We start from the raw sequence: 18,718 nt of genomic DNA, 5'->3' as shown, positions 1-18,718 counted from the left end.
AATAGGTTCTCAAGCCTCAGAGCTTCCATCGCGAGAACTCACGGGATCATCGACCAGGTAGTCCTGGAGCTCGTCCTCGGACCCCAGCACGCATGCGCACGCGGGGCTCCGCCCGGGCCGCGTTCCTCATGTTGCCCCTACGCCTGACGCGCCGGCTGCTGTGCGGTGTCCTACGGGGGCACGGGTCTACCCTAGGGAGCCATGGCTTTCAGGAGCCGGTCCTGGAGAGGAAGTGCACGGCCGCCTCCTCCTTCCTGGGTCGTGGGCTTCCTCGGGGCCCCGCGGCAACTGAGGATCTCAAAAGAGACACGGGTATGGAGGAGCGGTTTCTGTTCCCCGAGTACGTCCCGGAGCCGGAGCCCGCTCCCACTCCTGAGGAGCAGATGCAGGAGCTGGTGCAGCAGCACCAGGAGGAGGAGCGGCAGCGGCAGCAGCGGCGGGAGGAGTGGCTTCAGCGGAAACTTCGGGCTGGAGGCCGCGCGTCCCCGGCCGCGGAACTCCTGGACCTCCCAGACCTGTCGGTGCCGTCCAGCGGCCTGCACTGTTCGGGCTGCGGAGCCGAGCTGCACTGCCAGGACTCCCGTCTGCCTGGCTACCTTCCCGGCGAGAAGCTGCGCGGCGCGGCCCCGGTGGATGGCGGCCCGGCGCGGCTCGTGTGCCAGCGCTGCTGGCTGCTGCTGCACCACCGGCGCGCGTTGCGTCTGCAGGTGACCCGCGAACAGTACCTGGAGCTGGTAAGCGCCGCGCTGCGGAGGCCGAACCCCTCCCTGGTCCTCTACATGGTGGACCTGCTTGACCTCCCCGACCCCCTGCTGCCCGATCTGCCCGCGGTCTTGGGCCCCAAGCAGCTCATCGTGCTGGGTAACAAAGTGGACCTGCTGCCCCAGGACGCACCCGGCTACCGGCAGCGGCTCCGGCAGCGGCTGTGGGATGACTGCATTCGCGCGGGGCTCCTGCCTGTCCCTGGTCACCAGGGGCCACGGGACGCCGGCCAGAACGGGGATGAGGACGGGGAGAAGAACGGGAATTCGTCGGCCAGGTCCCGCACCTTGGTCAGGGACGTACGTCTGATCAGCGCCAAGACCGGCTACGGAATTGAAGAATTGATCTCTGCCCTTCAGAGCTCTTGGCGCTACCGCGGCGACGTCTACCTGGTGGGCGGCACCAACGCCGGCAAGTCCACCCTCTTCAACACCCTCCTGGAGTCCGATTACTGCACCGCCAAGGGGGCCGAGGCTATCGACAGGGCCACCATCTCCCCTTGGCCAGGTGAGGATAGGTAGGCTCGCTTTCGGAGACACGGTCGTGGGCCGGGTGTGACTGCCCGAAGCTTTCCCTTTACAGATTCTCACTGCTTTTAACACATCCCTCCTGTGTCAGCTTCGTGCTTGGTAACTCGGTCGGTATTGTGATTTTCTAATAGAAATGTTTATGGAGCACTTACGTGTTCTGGTCACTGGACATTGCTACTTCTGCCTTGGAGATTTCCCTTGTAGCTTCTCTATGTGTAAGTTTTTCTGGAAAGTTGTACTTCCTTTTTATTCTCTGAACCTCCCTCCTCCCCTCAATCTTACTTTTCACATTTTGAATTTATTTTTGAGACCGTTACACTAAACATATATAACATTGGAGTGATTCATTAATAGAAAATGGTGTGTGGCTGTGTTGAGAAGAAATGTCAGTTTTGTGATTTTAAGAAATTTCTGTGCCAGGTGGAAGTAATCTCAGCATTTGAGAGGTTGAGTCCAGAGGATTGGGGGTTCAGCAGCCTAGACTATATAATGACTCAAAAAAAACCTCTGTAATTGAAAAAATGGGTCTTTTATGATCGTGCTTGAAGTTGACAAAACTGTCATATTTGTTTTTTGTCTTGCACTTTGGTTGAATTATGCACAGAATTCTCTAGTCATACCACCCTCAGTCCACCTGATCTCATCTGAATTATGCACAAATTGTGTAGGGGATAGATACACGAGAAGGGGAATAAATCAGGCTTGTAGACTTTGTATTCAAATCCTGGGTTAGCCTGTGAGCCAATCCATAAACCTAAGTCCTCATTTGTAAAGTAGAAGTAATCTTATGGATGGCTGCCTTGAAAGTTAAATGAAATAAACCGTAGTAGCAAACAGTGTAGGTTCTCAGAAATGCTTGTTTTCTTCTTATTATTCCTGGGAATTTTTTATTTGTTTTTATTTTTGTTTTTTCTGAGTCAGGGTCCTGAGCTATGTAGTTAAGGCTGGCCTCAAACTCGCAGCAATCTGCCTACTACCAGGCCTGGTTCTAAAACCATTTTTTCTTTGGTATTTCAGGTACCACATTAAACCTTCTGAAGTTTCCTATTTGCAACCCAACTCCTTACAGGATGTTTGAAAGACAAAAAAGACTTAAAAATGATGCAAGTAAATCAGAAGAAGATCTTAATGAGCAAGAACAAAATCAACTGAATGTCCTGAAAAAGCATGCTTACATAGTAGGTGAGATTCCCCTGGGAAACCTTTGTTGGTGCTGCACTAAAGTTCCATGTGAGAACCTGTACACAGCTGTCAGGAACCAGCCCATTTTCTGTAGAGAAACCTCCTGCCTCATTCTGGAGCAGAAGCCCTTTAGAGGCAAGGCTAGTACTGTTGGGAAACCTACATCAAGACAGCTGGTAAAGGTCACTCACTATGCACCAGCTTCAAATGATGTTAATTAGTTTCTCTCTCTGTTCTTGGTGTCTCTTTTCAGCCTTGCTTTAAAAAAAAAAAAATCTCATTTCTGTTTTTTTAAATAAATTTTATCCCTTCCCCCCCTCAAGCTCCCTCCCCTCCCTATGTACAAAAGCTTTGTTTCCATTTTTCCTTCTATTGTCACTTTTTTTCTTGTCCCTTCTTTCTTTTCTCCTCTCCTCCCTTGTTCCTCTTCCCATTTAAACACGTCCTTCCCATTTCCCAACATCCAATATACATTTCAGTCCTTATTTCCACTTTCAGTTTCTCACACCATAGAAAGAATGCAGTATTTAAACGTGTGTGTCCAATTTGTTTCACTTAAGAGTATGGTCTCAAGGTCCATCCATTTAGCAGTAAATGTCTGTAGCTTGTCCTTTATGGCAGAGTAGTACTGCATTGTATAAAAAACCACTTTGTCCACTCGTCAGTTGATGGGCAAAAAAGCTATTTCTAACACCACCCACTTCACAGTACACAGCTAGCTGCACAGTTGGATCATTACAAGACTGATTCCCACCACCTGGGCCAGGGGAGCAGCAAGGAGAGCACAGATATATCCTTAGAGCCTCACTTCCTTACACTGTAATTAGTCATCGTAACTTGTTTGAGACAAACAAAAACTTTCTAGCTGCCAGGCAAGGTGGTGCATGCCTGTAATTCCAACTACTAGGGCACAAAAATGACAAGTTCAAGGCCAGCCTATGCAACTTAGCAAGACCCTATCTCAAAATAAAACGGGCTGGGGATGTAGTTCTGTGGTGGTGTGCTTGCCTAGCCTTCATGAGGCTGTGGGTTCAGTCTCCAGTGCTGAAAAAAATAAAAACTGTCTGGAGTCAAAAGTATTAAAGTGGTAACTGATAACCTCAATATAATTTGTTCTAGGAAGAGTTGGAAGAACATTCTTGTATTCAAAAGAACAGAAGAATGAATTTGAGTTTGATCCTGATTCACTTGCTTTTGACATGGGAAATGAGCCTGTTGCAGTTGTGGACAAACCCATCAAACGAGTAGAATTGACCCCACAAGATGTAAAAGATGCTCATTGGTTTTATGACACCCCTGGAATTATGAAAGAAAATTGTGTATGTATTTGGTTTCTTTAGTAACATTTACCTTAAATTGCAGAAGGTACTGTCCTAATTGGTAGTAAGAAAACAGGTGTATTTCCATTTTTGATTCTAATTCATTCATAAAAGCAGTAGTTCAGGGATGAATCCACAAGCCATCGAGTTCTCCATTCATTTGATCAACTTCAGTGCAGGCAGCTTACTTGTATTATTGTGTGCTTGTTACCCTAGTTAGGGAGGCATTTACTAGATCCTAGATGGGAGAAATCATAAATACCACTGCAGTCCAGTTTATTCTGAGACAGGGTCTTGCTAAGTTGCCCAGGCTGGGCTAAAACTTATGGTCCTCCTGCCTCAGCCTCCTGAATAGCTAGGTTATAGGTGAGTGCCACCACACTCAGCTTCTCATAACTTTTTGTTGTTTGCAGTTTTTTTGTTTTTTGAGGGCCTCACTATGTAGTTTAAAGTGCCCTTGAACTCACTGTGTAGCCCAGGCTACTTCAGACTCAGAGCATTCCTCCTGCCTCAGCAAGTTCAAGACCAGCCTGGACTACATAGCAAGACCCTGTCTCAAAAAAAAAAAGAAGTGTATTATTGGTGCCCCACCTCATAGAATCGTATTAACTTTTTCTCTTGACATTTATTGCCCACCTTGAATAATTGCTCCTGCTCATTTCTTCCTTAGCAATCCACAACTACAAAGTTCACTGCTTTTTTTTTTTTTGGTACCAGGGATCGAACTCGGGTCCCTGCGCCTGCACAGCAGGCGGCGAAACCACTGAGCTAAATCCCAGGCCCCCAAAATTCACTGCTTTAATAATGTCCTATTACCTTAACTTCACCAACCAGTTCTTCCCTTTCAGATTCACTTACATCAGAGAGAACAGTTATTTTAGTCATACACCCTCTTGTGAAATTAATGGGATCAAAAAGGCAAGAATTTGCAAAATATTCCAGCCAGCAGATGAGACCCTCAAGTTTTTTAATATAAAAAGTCTCTCAGGGGCTAGGGATTTAGCTCAGTGGTTGCGCTGCCTGCCTCAAAAGCAAAAGGTCCCCTCTTAGTACTGCTTCTAGCTCACTTTGCAGATACGTTTATTTGATGCCTTCAACCAGTGTTTCCCAGCTGAACGAAAGAACCATGTTGTTAAAGCTGAATGTGGTGGCACACACCTGTATCTCAGTCACCACAAGTTCAAGTCAGCTGCGAGGTCAAGTCCAGCTTGGATTACATAGCAAGACTGTCTTTAAAAAAAAAAAGAAAGAAAACAAAAACTTATTTGTAGCCCCTTTCTTACAAATTCTTACCTTATCTGAAATGCTGGGAGCAGAAGTGTCAGATTTTGGAAGGTTTGCATAGACTTCACCAGTCAGGTATCTCTAATCTGAAAATCTAAGGGATTTTGAAACATTTTAGATTTAGGGTTTTCAGGCTAGGGATGCTTAAACAGTTTTTGTTTTGTTTTTTTAAAATAAAAGATTATTTATTTGAGGAATCGGAAAAAGAGATGGCAGACAGCTACTCTGGAAAAGTAGGGAGTATTCAAAAGAGAAATACTCTCAAACTTTTCTTGATTTATTTTTTGTTTTGTTTTGTTGTGTTTTCTCTCAGTACCAGGAATCAAACTCAGGACCTTGCGCTTGCCAGGCAGGTGCGGTGCTACATCCCCAGCCCTAATTTAGTTTAATTTTCTTTCTTTTGGTTTTTTTGAGATAAAGTCTCTATGTAGCTCAGACTGGCCTCCAACTTGGAATCCTTCTGTCTCATCCTCCTGAGTGCTGCATCACCCTGTATTTTCTTGTGAGCCTCTCCCTGTGTCATTACTTTTTATTTTGTTGTTATTAACCATTTTCACAAGTTTTTGGTCTGCTTTTATGTGCGTGTGTATAATGTCATAGTTTTAATAGAATCATTAGTCTTCACAAAATAATACTTTGGGCTAGCACATATATAAGTTTTGGGTTTTTTGTTTGGTTGTTTTTTTGAGACAGGGTCTTGCTATATAGTTTAGGCTGGTCTCAAATTCAGAGTGATCCTCCTGCCTCACCCTCCCAAGTGCTGGGATTACAGGCATGTGCCACCATGCCCAGTGGTTTTTGATTTTTGAGACAGAGTCACAGTGTAGCCCCAGCTGGCCTTAAACTCATGGTGGTCCTCCTGCCTCAGCATGAGATTTCAGGAATGGGCCACAATACCCACTCATACATAAATATTTTACCCAAGTACAAATGTGATTTTTGGGTTTGGGTTTTTGTGGTGATGGGGATTGAACCTAGGACCTTGCACATACTAGGCAGGCCCACTAGCACTGACCTATACTCTCAGTCCTTTGAGATCAGATCTTACTAGGTTGCCCACGCTGACCTCAAATTTGCAATCTACCTGACTCAGCTTCTGGAGCAGCTGGGATTACAAGTATGTGTCACCATACCCAGCCCAAGTACAAACGTTAAAAAAAGAGTAACGGGCCGGGGATTTAGCTCAGTGGTTCCGCTGCCTGCCTCATGAGTGCGAGGTCCCAAGTTCAATCCACAATACCAAAAAAAAAGAGAGTAACATAAGCAATTGCCCATTAAAGGTAAGTAGGTGTGGTGGGTTATTTTCTTAAGGTGTTTTTACTGCATAGTGAATTGTAATTTCCTGTCAGTGTAATGTTGCTAACCTAAGAATAAATTTTGATCTGGGCACCGTGGCAAATGCTTATAATCCCAGCAACTCAGGAGGCTAAAACTAGATAATTGATTTCAAGGCCAACCTGGGCAACACAGTGAGACCCCCATCTCAAAATAAACAAACCGAATTTGAGAAGTATGTCAGCACTCTGAGGTAACACTAAATGTGAATGTTTCAATGATTTTTTTTTTTAGCTACTACCTCTTTTTCTTTTACCTTTTTTTTTCAGTGCTAGGGTTTAAACTTGGGGTCTTGTGCATTCTAGGTAAAGGCTTTACCACTGAGCTATACCCCCAGTCTTTTTCTTTTTTAACACATTCCCACCAGCTTGTACAGCCCAATGGGACAGTCATGCATGTACCGCCAGTAGTTCAAGATGGCAAGAATACAGCGCATTCAAAGCAGTGCTGTGTAGCAGTGAGACATGAATTATGGCCCCACTGTGAACATGTTAATCAGATTTTTTTTCTTAAATCTTACCAGAAGGTGGACATGGTGGCGCATGCCTGTAATCCCAGCATTCAGGAGGCTAAAGCAAGAGGATCACTGTGACTTCAAAGCCAGTCTAGGCTACATAGTGAGCTCAAGGCCAGCCTGAACTACATAGCAAGACCCTGTCTCAAAAAAGGCGGGGGGGGGGGGGGGGGACTGGGGATTTAGCTCGGTGGCACCATGCCTACCTTGTAGACGAAAGGTCCTGAGTTTGATCCCCAGTACCAAAGGAAAAAAAAAATCTTACCAGAAAGGCTAGGAATGTAACTCAGTGGTAGAGCACTTACCTAGCAAGTGTTGAGCCCCAGGGTTCAATCCCCTAGTACCGCAGAAAGAACAAACCAAAAGAAAAAAAAAAGTTCATCAGAATCTTATAGTCCCTATCTTTCCTTTTCCATATTTTCTAATCTCTTTAAGAACTCTTCATTCCAGCCGGGCATGGTGGAGCATGCCTATAATCTCAGCACTCTAGGAGGCTGAGGCAGGAGGATCACAAGTTCTAGTCCAACCTAGGCAATTTAGCAAGACCCTGCTTCACACTTTTAAAAAAGGACTGGATATGTAGCTCAGTACAAAGGCCTTGGGTTCAATCTTTAATGCTGAGGGGGAAAAATTGTCATGCCCACAAACCACAAGATTCCCAGATTTCTCTCATTTTTCTGCCAAATATTCCAGGAAAGGATATTGAAGTTCAGAATTTATTTATTTATTTGTTTGTTTGTTTCAAGTTAAGAATTTAGAAGAATTTAAGCTCTTGACTTGCTCCTGGAGTACTGTGACCATTTGTATTTCATATGTACACACTCACCATAAGGTCACCCCATTAAGCTGGAAACTGCCCCCTGTGACCTCACATATGTATTTCACCTCTGGGTGTTATACCACAGTATTTTCAGGTTCACACTGACAGTGACATTTGGGGGATGCTGTGGACAGAGGAAAGTCTCACCTATAAAGCTACTTTGCCACTTCTGTCTTAGTTGAGATTAATTTTTTTTAAAGTTAGTTGAGATTAATTTAAACAGAGTATGTGATTTTTGTGTGTGGCTAGCTGACATAATTTGGTTTTTTATCATTTTATATGTAAACCACAAAATGCCATTATTTTAAATAAAAATAATTCTCCAGAAATGTGCCATTTCCTTCACAGATTTTAAATCTTCTAACAGAAAAAGAAGTAAATATTGTTTTGCCAACGCATTCCATTGTTCCAAGAACCTTTGTGCTTAAACCAGGAATGGTTCTCTTTCTGGGTGCTATAGGCCGAATTGATTTCCTCCAGGTAAGAAACATCTGCACTATGGAAAAATGAATCAGTAGGGCAGGTGTGGAGAGGCAGGAGGATTGAGGATTCAAGGCTAGCCTGGACTGCGTAGTAAGCCTGTATGTGAAAAATGAAAAAAAAAGCATTAGAATGCACTTTCACGAAGCAGATATATAAACAGGACTGGCAGGGCCGGGGATTTAACTCAGTGGTTCCACTGCCTGCCTTGCAAGCACAAGGTCCCCAGTTCGATCCCCAGTACCAAAAAAAAAAACAACACAACCAGAGAAAAAATAAAGTGGGCTTTGTCTGGTTTGTTTGTTTGGTTTTTTTTTTTGGTACCAGGGATAGAACTCAGGACATTGTGCTTGCGAGGCAGGCGGCAAAAGTCGGCTTTGTCAAAACATAAACAGGACTGGCAAAATGTTGATATAAATAAGTCATGATTGTACATAGGATTTTTTTTTTTTAGAATAAGCTCCCCACCAAATAAAATGTCCTAGGTATTTTTTTTTTCCTATTTCCTTATGTGTTTGTTGTTTAGGTTGTTTTGTTTCATATTTTGAGACAAGATTTCAGTATGTGGCCCATGCTGTGTCACCATGCCCAATTCAGGTCTTCAAAACTATACTGCCACCAATCATGGCAGCACATGCCTGTAATCCCAGCACCATAACACCTAGTTCCAGGCTGAGGCAGGAACATCACAGCAAGTTCAAGGCCAGCCTGAACTGACTGCATAGTGAGACCCTGTCGCAAAAAAAAGCTACCATCCATGGTATTTTGAGTGCCCCTTGGAGTTTAGCAATTAAGACAAGATATGTTCCTTTCCTATTGTTTCACATAGAAATCATAAGATCAAGCCTTTACATCCAGGCTAATATACTAAATTAATTCTGTGCTTAATATCCCATGATACGTGATCCCATGATCTCTTTTGTACTTATTTTTAGGCATTAATATAATTTGATTATAGCTACTGCCATATCAGTTCTTACAAAGTTTACTTGATTTGGTTCTTTTTTTTGGTACCAGGGATTGAACTTGGGACCTTGCGCTTGCACGCAGGCGGCGGAACCACTGAGCTAAATCCCTGGCCCAGGGTGAAACCACTGAGATAAATCCCTGGCCCAAAACAGTGTTGGAAGACATTTATTACCTAATTTTTTTTTTTTTTGTACTGGGGATCGAACTTAGGACCTTGCGCTTTCGAGGCAGGCAGGGGAACCATTGAGCTTAATCCCCGGCCAAAGACTCTTATTTTCTTTTCTTGCTTTTATTTTTTTTTTGGTTCATTTTTATTGTGTCTTGTAACATGGGTTTCCAAATTTTTCATTGTGTAGAATAACTTCTTTCCTCCTTTCTTTAGGGAAATCAGTCAGCTTGGTTTACAGTTGTGGCTTCCAACTTTCTCCCAGTGCATATTACTTCCTTGGACAAGGCAGATGCTGTGTATCAGAAGCACGCAGGTCATTCATTGCTCCAGGTAAGGTGACACAACTGGATGGCTGCACAGTGGTAGTTGGTACCCCTGTGATGGTCCCATAGCCTGAGGACTCCATGTGCACAGAACTGTCTGTTACAGTGTGTCAGCTGGCTCCTCTCCCTTCAGCGTTAAGAATTCTGGCTGTAAAATAAAATGGGCTTTATATGAAAAGGAATGTTGGTTTGGTCTAATCTTAGAAAAGCTACAGCTCTGTGTGTTCTCTCTACTAAACTGTTCAGTATGGAAGCCTCTGGCCATTGCTATTAGTTAAAATTCAATAAAATTTAAAATATGGTTCCTTAGTGACACTAGGACCCTAGCCACCATTCACATCCCCAGTAGCCACATCGTGCAGCATTTTACTGAAAAGTGCTGAGCAGAGAGAGGTTACAGAATCTGTCACAGCTGAGGAACCCCATTGACATCCAGTGGCAGAGGCCACAAACATTCCACATCCTGCAGTGCACAGAGGGCCTCATCACAGAGTGATCCAGGCCCAGAGGGCAGTCGTGGAGAACCTCTGATTTGAGTAGAAAGCATTCTTTTTTTTTTTTGGTACTGGGATTGAACCCAGGGAGGACTGAGCTAAATCCCTGGCCCTTTTTCTTTTTTTTGGTACCAGGGATCAAACTCAGGACCTTGAGCTTGCCAGGCAAGTGCTGTGCCACTGAGCTACATCCCCTGCCCTTTTCAAAATTTTATTTTTAATTTTTTTTTTGTACTGGGGATTGAACTCAGGACCTTGCATTTGCCAGGCAGGTGCAGTACCACTGAGCTACATCCCCAGCCCCAGCCCTTATATTTTTAATTTGAGATGAGGTCTCTAGATTACTCAGGCTGACCTTGAGTTTATAATCCTGTGCACCACCACACCAGGCTCCTCCCAAATTCTTGGTCCCAGGCACTCATTTTACATGTTATCCCTCCTCTTGTTTACTGCTCTCCTAGCGCCTTTCTTTGGCCTATAAGTATGTTAGAGTTGTTCTCATCTGTAAATTTTAAGAAAAAATACTCCAATGACCTGCTCGTCCCTCTTTACAGTCCAGCAAAGCTGTGTACCTTTAGGCCAATTTCCTCTACCTCTCAGTGTACCTAGCTCATGAGATAGAGAAGATTAAGTGCCAGGGCAGCCTTCTAAGAGGTATCTATATACCAGTATTTGTGGTGGTAGTGATGATAATGAAATGTATCTGTTACGAAAAATACCAAGTCCATCCAGTGCAGCAGTGAATACTACTAGTGCTCACACAGCTAGGTGTGGTGGTACACACCTGTCATCTTGGCACTCTCAGGAGGGTTTCAGGTTTGATGCCGGCCTGGGCTACACAGTGAGTTCAAGGCAGACTAGGGTACTTAACAAGACCCTGTCTCATCAGATCAGAAAAGCAACAAAAGCAGGGCCAGGGATTTAGCTCAGTGGCGCTGCACCTGCCTCACAAGTGCAAGGTCCTGAGATTGATCCCTGGTACTGGAAAGAAAAAACCGAAGTATTAGTGCTCATGCAACTGAACATAATTTTTTAAAAATAGTTTTGTTGGGGCCGGGGATTTAGCTCAGTAGTTCCACTGCCTGCCTTGAAAGCCCAAAGTCCCAAGTTTGATCCCCAGTACCAAAAAAAATAGCTTTGTTATAAAGCATTTGCCTAGGATGCACAAGGCCCTGAGTTAAACCCCCTCCAAACTGCAAAAAAATGTGCATGTATGGCCCTCACTCCCTTCAAAGAAGAAAAAAACAGATGAGGGCTGGGGATTTAGCTCAGTGGTTTTGCCGCCTGCTGCGCAAGCGCAAGGACCTGAGTTTGATCCCTGGTACCAAAAAAGAAAAAGAAAAAGAAAAAAACAAATGATCCTGACTTAAGAAGTAAATACTTCTTTCTCCCTGGATTTTCTCTCTCTTTTTTTGGGGGGGGGGGGGGTACTGGGGATCGAACTCGGGACCTTGCACTTGCGAGGCAGGTGCCGGAACCACTGAGCTAAATCCTGGCTCTCTCCCTGGATTTTCTAAGAAAACCAGACTGAAATAGAAATTACATTGATATAATTGCCATGTATTTAACATTCCAGATACTTGTAGGATTATCCAGGGAGATGAGCACCTAAAAGCAATCAGCAGTACAGGCTTTGTCAGTTTTTCTTCACTGCTGGACTTTAGTTCTCCTATTACATTTGTTCAGTTTTTAGGTAGAAAGGAGTTGGAATACAGTCTGAGACTTACGGGAAAAAACTTTTGTTTGTATAACATGGCTCACGTAAAAATAAACTCGTGTGGCTTCACGCATATGGATCTGTGTAGTTTCTCCAGTGAACACCATTGATTAAGAACTGTGCCTAACCAATTAGTGGACTAATTTAGTAATCACACACCCCTGATCTCAACATCACATTTGTGTGTATGTGGCTGAATTATATTATCAGTTTCTGTTATTTTTAATTATTTTTAAATTAAATTTTATTTTATCCCTTTCCCCCCTCAAGCCCCCTCCTCTCCCTGTGTAAAAAAACTGTTTCCTTTTTTTCCTTCTATTTTCACTTTTTTTCTTGTCCCTTCTTTTCTTCCTCCCTCCTCCCTTGTTCCCCTTCCCATTTGAACACTTTCTTCCCATTTCCCAACATCCGTTACACATTTCAGTCCTTATTTCCATTTTCGGTTTCTCACACCAGAGAATCAATGTGGTATTTAAACACGTGTGTCTGATTTATTTCCAACATCACACTTAATCCTAGCATCACACTCTAGATCCAGCCACTCCTGAAAAGCCCAATCTATGACCAAACGAGGCTTTGGGGAGACATCTAGACATAAGCCATAACAATCCCCAGCCCTTTTTAAATTTTGAGACAGGGTCTTTCTGAGTTGTCCAGGCTGGTATCAAACTTGGCCTACCTAAACCTCCCACAGAGCAGAGATTGTAGGTATCCCTCTCCATGCCCAGCTTAGTCTACTACTGTTAATCTTAGTTTCCCACAAAGTCTCATAACATGAGTAAACTATTACATAAATTTTTGCCATAGTTTAACACACAAGGCCTCTAGTCCAGTTGCCAAGGAAATCCTGGTTCCCAGCTGAAATTGAGGTTGGCCTTTACTGTCTACATTCCTATCAGCATTCTGGGTTTTTTTGTTTATTTGGTTTTTTGAGCTCTAGCCAGTCCTTTCCACCATCTTCCTGCAAACCAATTCCAAAGGCTTCCAAACTGTATCATCAGGTAGAGGCACAGCAGTAGTCCCTCTCCCAGTACCAACTTTCTGTATTAGCTTTCCCATCACTAGGATATAGTACTCATCACCCACACTTAATGAAAGAAAGGTTTGGTTTAGCTCATAGTTTCAGGAGATTCAGTCCATGGTCAGCTGACTCCAGAAGCATAAATATATGGCAGAAGGGCATTATGGAGTGGAGATACTTAGTTCATGGTGGCCAGGAGTCAATGTAGGGGAATAGTGCCAGAGAGGAAGGGGCCAGGGAAAATATATAGTACCTAAAGTTTCATATCTGGGACCTACCCATGCATACCCAGAAATGTGCTTTAATAATTCCCTCAGCAGCTCCCAGACCAATCAAGTTGACACAATTAACCTTCATCACACCATGTAAAGCCCAATAAAGGGCTATAAAATCAGTGTAAATAAAGCACAGTTCCCCTGTCTGTTCATTGCTGCCAGGTGCATGCCTGTTATGGCATATATATCTAGATGTCTCCCCAAAACCTCATGTGCTTATAGGTGGGGATTTTTCAGAAGTGGCTGGATCTAGGGTATGCAAATATGGATTAAGGGTGTGTGGTAACTAAATTAGTCAACTGATGGGTTTAGCATAGTTCTGGGTGTGGATAATGGGAAGGCCCACCCTGGGTGTGGGTGGCACCAACCAACAGGCTTATAGCCTGGATGGATTAAAAGGGAAAGGGTGGCTCGCTGCTGCTGCTGCTGCTGCTGCTGCTGCTGCTGCTGCTGCTGCTGCTTGCTGCTGCTTACTACTTGCTACTTGCTGCTTGCTGCTTGCTGTGTGCCTGCCTACCATGGACTTTCTTTGCAATGTCACCCTGCCTTAGAGCCAGCCAACTGTGGACTGAAACCTCTATAAACTGGGCTAAAAATAAACCTTTCCTCCTTTAACTTGTGGGTGTCAGGTATTTTGTCCTAACAAGGAAAAAGGCAGTGCCCAAAAATGGCCCTGTCTAGGATCTATAGTTTCTGTCTCATCACAGAGCTCTCATGCCTTTTACAGCAGTTGCATGTTCAGGATTTTATTCTTGATCCTTGTACAGAATTATCAATGATTTACATGATATTACAGTTACAGAGAACCTCACTTGCACTTTGAAACATCTTCATTTTATTTCATTGGAAGGTTCCAATGGGTGGAAAAGAACGAATGGCAGAATTTCCTCCTCTTGTTGCTGAAGATATTACATTAAAAGAAGGACTTAGGAGATCTGAAGCAGTGGCTGACATCAAGTTTTCCTCTGCAGGTAATTTTATACCCCAAGCACCTTTTCTTTTTCTTTTTGTTCTTGTTTTTTTTTTTTGAGACAGGGTCTCACTTTGTAGTTCAGGCTGGTTTCAAACTCACTCATCCAGGCTGGCATAAACTCACAGCAATCCTCCTGCCTCAGCCTCCTAAATGCAGGGATTACAGGTACGTACCACCATGCCCAGCTCAAGCACCTTTTAAAAAAGTAAATAAAGTAGCTTTACTGACTTGTATATTTTCATAGAAGGATGCCTTATTTTAAGAAATATATGTAATTTTATTCATTAAAGCCAGCCTATTCTGACAATAAGGTTGTACTTCTCACAAATGTATTGTATGCTTTTTTAAAAAACAGAGCAAAAGAAAGTACACTAACCCTCTTTGTTGCTCCATTTGGAGTTTTGGTTTTTTGTTTCATTTTGGTTTTTTTATTGTTGTTTCATTGTTTTATCGTTTTTCACTTTCTATGGTGCTCTTAATGAGGTACTTGCTAACAGCATTCTGTGTCTGTCATGTGCCTTGTAGGTTGGGTTGCAGTAACACCTCGTTTTCAGGACAGACTACATCTCCGAGGCTATGCACCTCAAGGAACAGTTCTGACCATCCGGCCTCCTCTCTTGCCCTATATTGTTAACATCAAAGGAGAACGCATCAAGAGAAGTGTGACCTATAAAACCAAAAAACCTCCTTCCTTTGTGTACAATCTGCGGAAGAAACACAGATAAATATGTGAGCTAGACCTGGTTCACATTGGATGTAAACTGTATTAGACTGTAGTAATAGACACTGAAATTATAGTATATATAGCTATAATAAAGTCCTCCCACTCTTTCTAAAGGGTTTAACATTGATTTTTTTAAGCTATTCAGAACTGTGCCTGTTGATAATGTGCAAACCCTGTTAGACGATTGAAGACATAAGAGACAGAGAATCTTTGTCAGGGGGCCAGGGGACTTCACCAGAATGGAGTGAAGCCCCAAACAGACTCAGATCCCCAGATTTACTGAGTAACAACAGAGAGTTCTGAACACAGGTGTTTGTTTTAGATAGCAAGACAGGCAAGCAAGGCATGGTAACAATTTGACTGAATAATATAATTTTTTTTTTTGAAGTTTTATGGTCAGTTTTTTAAGTTCAATGGTGAAAGTTATCAGAAGAATATTCTGAGAGTTATTTTTTCTTAGAAAAAAAAGAAAGGAAAATTAAAAGCCTCTCAGCACAGCCACAGATGCTGTGGCTGTGGAGCTCTCTGGAGATGGTGCATCAGTCCTCTGAGTCACTCCCTGGGCCAGCAGGGTTGTAGTCTGGGTCGTCCTCAACATCCTCCAGCTCCAAGTCATCCAGTTCCTGGAACAAAGACTCATCTACTTCCACATTATTTGCAGCATCCTCCAAGAACTGGATATCAGATGTGTCAAGATTATGATCAGTTTCAAACAGCTGTTTGCCACTTAATTTATTTTTTCCTGCTTGCTCTTCTTCTTTTATCCATTTCTTTTTAATTTCCAAGATTCTGCATCAAACTTGGCTTTCCAACATAAGAAATTCTCAATTGTAACAGGGGCGCCGTGGAATAATTTCTCTGCTTCTTCTGCTTTTTCTTTCAGTTTCTTTTCTTCCTCTCTTCCCCCTCCCCCCCCCATTAAGTTTATTGGTACATTTTAGGTATAAAATACAGTTACAAACATCACTGGGATCTTATACCATTACATGAGTATCTTGGTTCTTTTATTTTTCCCCTTCCCCTGTCCTACCTTCACCCACTCCACCCTTCCCTATTTGCAAAGACTTTGTTTCCATTTTTTTCCTTTTCTCATATTTTTTCTTTTCCCTTTTTTTCTTTCCCCTACCCCTCCCACTTCCCCTGCACCTTTAGACCTTTTCTTCCTGTTACACAATATCAGTTATACATGTTTTAAATTACAATATCAAGATCTAGGAGACATTACCACAGATTTTACAGAATTTAAAAGGATATAGAAAGCATATTTCAAAAATCTGTTTTGAAATAAATTTGACAACTTCTGAGAAGTACCTTGGAAGACAAATTAATGAAACTAACTCTGGAGGAAATATCAAATTTGAATAGCACCTATTAAAGAAAGTATATTCCTAGCTTGAAAACCTACCTATATGACAACAGCAGGCTCATATACATTTTAACTGGTAAATTATATCAAACAGTTAAAGCAGAAAAAAGAAGGAACACTTCTCCCCTCCTTACACCAACACTGCCTTGATTAAACTTTTCTAGGTCCTTTGTACTCCTACATAACTTAAATTTCAATATCCAATTCTTCATTTATAGTAAGTATACACAGACCTGAATTTTTATATATAGCTTGTGTTTTCCAATCCTGCTAAATTCAAATACAAGTTCTAGGGGCTCCTAGAGATTTCTTAGTATTTTCTCTGTAGATGATCATTTCATCTACATACAAAGATTTTCCTTCTACCTTGCCAGTCCTATCCTAATTGTGTCATTTTATTGCCAGATTATTTTGGTGGGGACTAGGTTTCAAAGTTTAATGGACAGATAAAGAGTAAGCATATCTGCCCTTGTTCCTCACCTTAAGGAGAAAGCATTGTATCTTCTCCATTCATATAAGGCGTTCTCGCTGGAAGTTTGGAGTACATGTCTTTAATCTGTTGAGAAGGTTCTGTTCTACTTCTAGTCTCCTGATAGCTTTTACCATGAACAGCTGTAGAATTTAGTCCAATATGTTTTCTCCAACTAGTGACAGGATCATATGGCTTTCTCCTTTCCTCTGTTAAAACGATGACTTTTGGGGGTGGATCTTCCATTGCTGAACCAACACTGCCATCCCTATAACAAAACCACTTTCTACATCCTGCCAGATGTGACTTCTAATAGTTTGTTTTGTTAAACAAATTTCTATCTATGTTCATACTTTTTTCTTCTATTATCTTTATCCAGTTTTAGGATTAGCACAATGTTGAGTTCTCTTCTCGTTTTTATCTGATCTACTATTTCATTTAATTTTTCTTGCACTGCTGTCACTAGAGTAAAGATCATGACCACACCAAGATTTTCCTCAGCCTGTAATGCTAATAATTTTTAAATGTCTATGACATCATTATCTTCCAGGATTTCCTGGGAAAATATTTCATAAAGAGGAGCTTCATCTGGGTATTTTTCACTGTATGTAAACTTGAGGGTAGTCTGGACAGTTTCATCATTTTTCTCCAGCCTCAGATGTCACAGTGATGGTGAAGCTGGGTGGATTTTCTGATAATACTGAAAAGCACTGGCCGCATCTCCAGAGTTTCTGTGAAGGAGTCGGGGTAGATGGACTCCAGAGCCTCCAGCTCGTTTCACTGCTCCTCGCTGTAGTCTGTCATCGCGGCCCTGGCTGCTGCCCATGGAGCACGCCGATGCTCAGGCAGTGCACCAAAGCCAAGTCCCCGAGGCCTCCAGCCAGGCCCGGCCTGCTGAGCCACAGGCCCGCGCCGCTCTTGGCCAATCACTCTGAATAATATACTTTTATCTGATTATCCCCTTGGGAGTCTTACGGCCCATCTCTGCTGGAGTTAGCAGAACATCCCATCTTCAAGATGCTTTGGCTCCTCAGAACTAGCAGTCTTCTGCCTCCTGAGTTAACCCAAGTAGATATTGATCCGTTGGGTGTCGCAAGGAACTCCACCATAATGTATTGAGCTTGTAAATAGATTGTTTTTTGTAAGGCATGTATGTGTGACCCAAATATACATTAAAAAGCCTACTGTATTCACATCTTCATTGAGAACAGATGTCATTTCTTTAATTTGGAGTCCATTGGGTTGACAGAGCAGTTTAGTAGTCAGTATATGAAAAAATGGCAAGAAATCTTTATCCAGAACCCAGTGGTTCTACTCCAGATGGTCACCCCAGGACACAGCAGGTGGAACATTCCATGGCTTCCATTTCCCTGTCCAAGGTGGCAGCTTCCCTATTTAAGAGAAAGGAAATATAACCAATCCCTGACTTTATAGATTCACACAGAGCTCTACTACCAGAACCCATCCCAGCTGCAGACTATAATGCACCTCCCTGGAAGGCCTGCAACTTTTTGGGTGTACTTTAAATTCTGCCTAACAAACCTCTTTGTGCCTCTTAAAAGGTTGGGAGTGATTCCAGGTACTCAGAAAGCTGAAGCAGATTCCAGAACAGCCTGAGAAATTTAGGGAGATAAGGGCTGGGAAAGTAAATAAAAAGGGCTCCCCTAGCATGCATGAGGTTCTGGGTTCAGTCTACAGTACCACAAGAAAGGGGAGAGGGGAGACATTGCACACATCAGTTCAGAGTCCATTAATCAACAGTCACATGGCCACACCCACCCACAAGGAAGCTGGGAAGTGAGGGATGTGGGAACCATTTGGGGTTTTTGTCAGGGACCGAGGGAGAGTGACTAGTAGAACAAGTAGAAAATTACCTTTTAAAGTGCCTGAAAGTCTTAGATGAAAGAGCATCCAGATTCTTCAGATTCTGTTCTGCATCTAAGATAGTGCTGTAGCCATGTACTAGTGTTTGCCTATAATATAAGAGAAGTC

The 18,718-nt window shown here is 42.9% G+C and overlaps 1 protein-coding gene across 2 annotated transcripts; it reads left to right on the top strand.

Annotated features, from left to right (window-relative positions):
* The first annotated feature begins 4 nt into the window (after positions 1 to 4).
* Noa1 (nitric oxide associated 1) lies at positions 5 to 17,927 on the top strand. Of its 2 annotated transcripts, XM_004849683.4 has the most exons (7): positions 10 to 1,269; positions 2,310 to 2,474; positions 3,594 to 3,793; positions 8,095 to 8,226; positions 9,578 to 9,694; positions 14,045 to 14,165; positions 14,693 to 17,927. In XM_004849683.4, the coding sequence occupies exons 1-7, from the start codon at positions 93 to 95 to the stop codon at positions 14,890 to 14,892; spliced, it is 2,112 nt and encodes a 703-aa protein (XP_004849740.1). In that variant the 5' UTR covers positions 10 to 92; the 3' UTR covers positions 14,893 to 17,927. The 2 variants fall into 2 exon arrangements, with proteins under 2 accessions (XP_021117968.1, XP_004849740.1); XM_021262309.2 differs by lacking the exon at positions 8,095 to 8,226 and having other exon boundaries at positions 5 to 1,269; positions 14,693 to 14,998.
* Positions 17,928 to 18,718: the final 791 nt, after the last annotated feature.

The sequence above is a fragment of the Heterocephalus glaber genome, unplaced genomic scaffold (genome assembly GCF_053883595.1).
Source record: "Heterocephalus glaber isolate CG9 unplaced genomic scaffold, H.glaber_assembly_v1.0 deba00001509, whole genome shotgun sequence".
Classification (NCBI taxonomy): domain Eukaryota; kingdom Metazoa; phylum Chordata; class Mammalia; order Rodentia; family Bathyergidae; genus Heterocephalus; species Heterocephalus glaber.
The sequence above is the reverse complement of the archived record's forward strand: the minus strand, read 5'-3'. Positions and strand labels throughout refer to the sequence as shown.

Excerpts from the sequence above, each read along its gene's own strand:
- Noa1 (XM_004849683.4), top strand. The coding sequence starts at position 93 with ATGCGCACGCGGGGCTCCGCCCGGGCCGCGTTCCTCATGTTGCCCCTA. Across the intron at positions 3,794-8,094 it reads GAATTATGAAAGAAAATTGT|ATTTTAAATCTTCTAACAGA; the intron begins GTATGTATTTGG and ends TTTCCTTCACAG. Across the intron at positions 9,695-14,044 it reads CAGGTCATTCATTGCTCCAG|GTTCCAATGGGTGGAAAAGA; the intron begins GTAAGGTGACAC and ends TTTCATTGGAAG.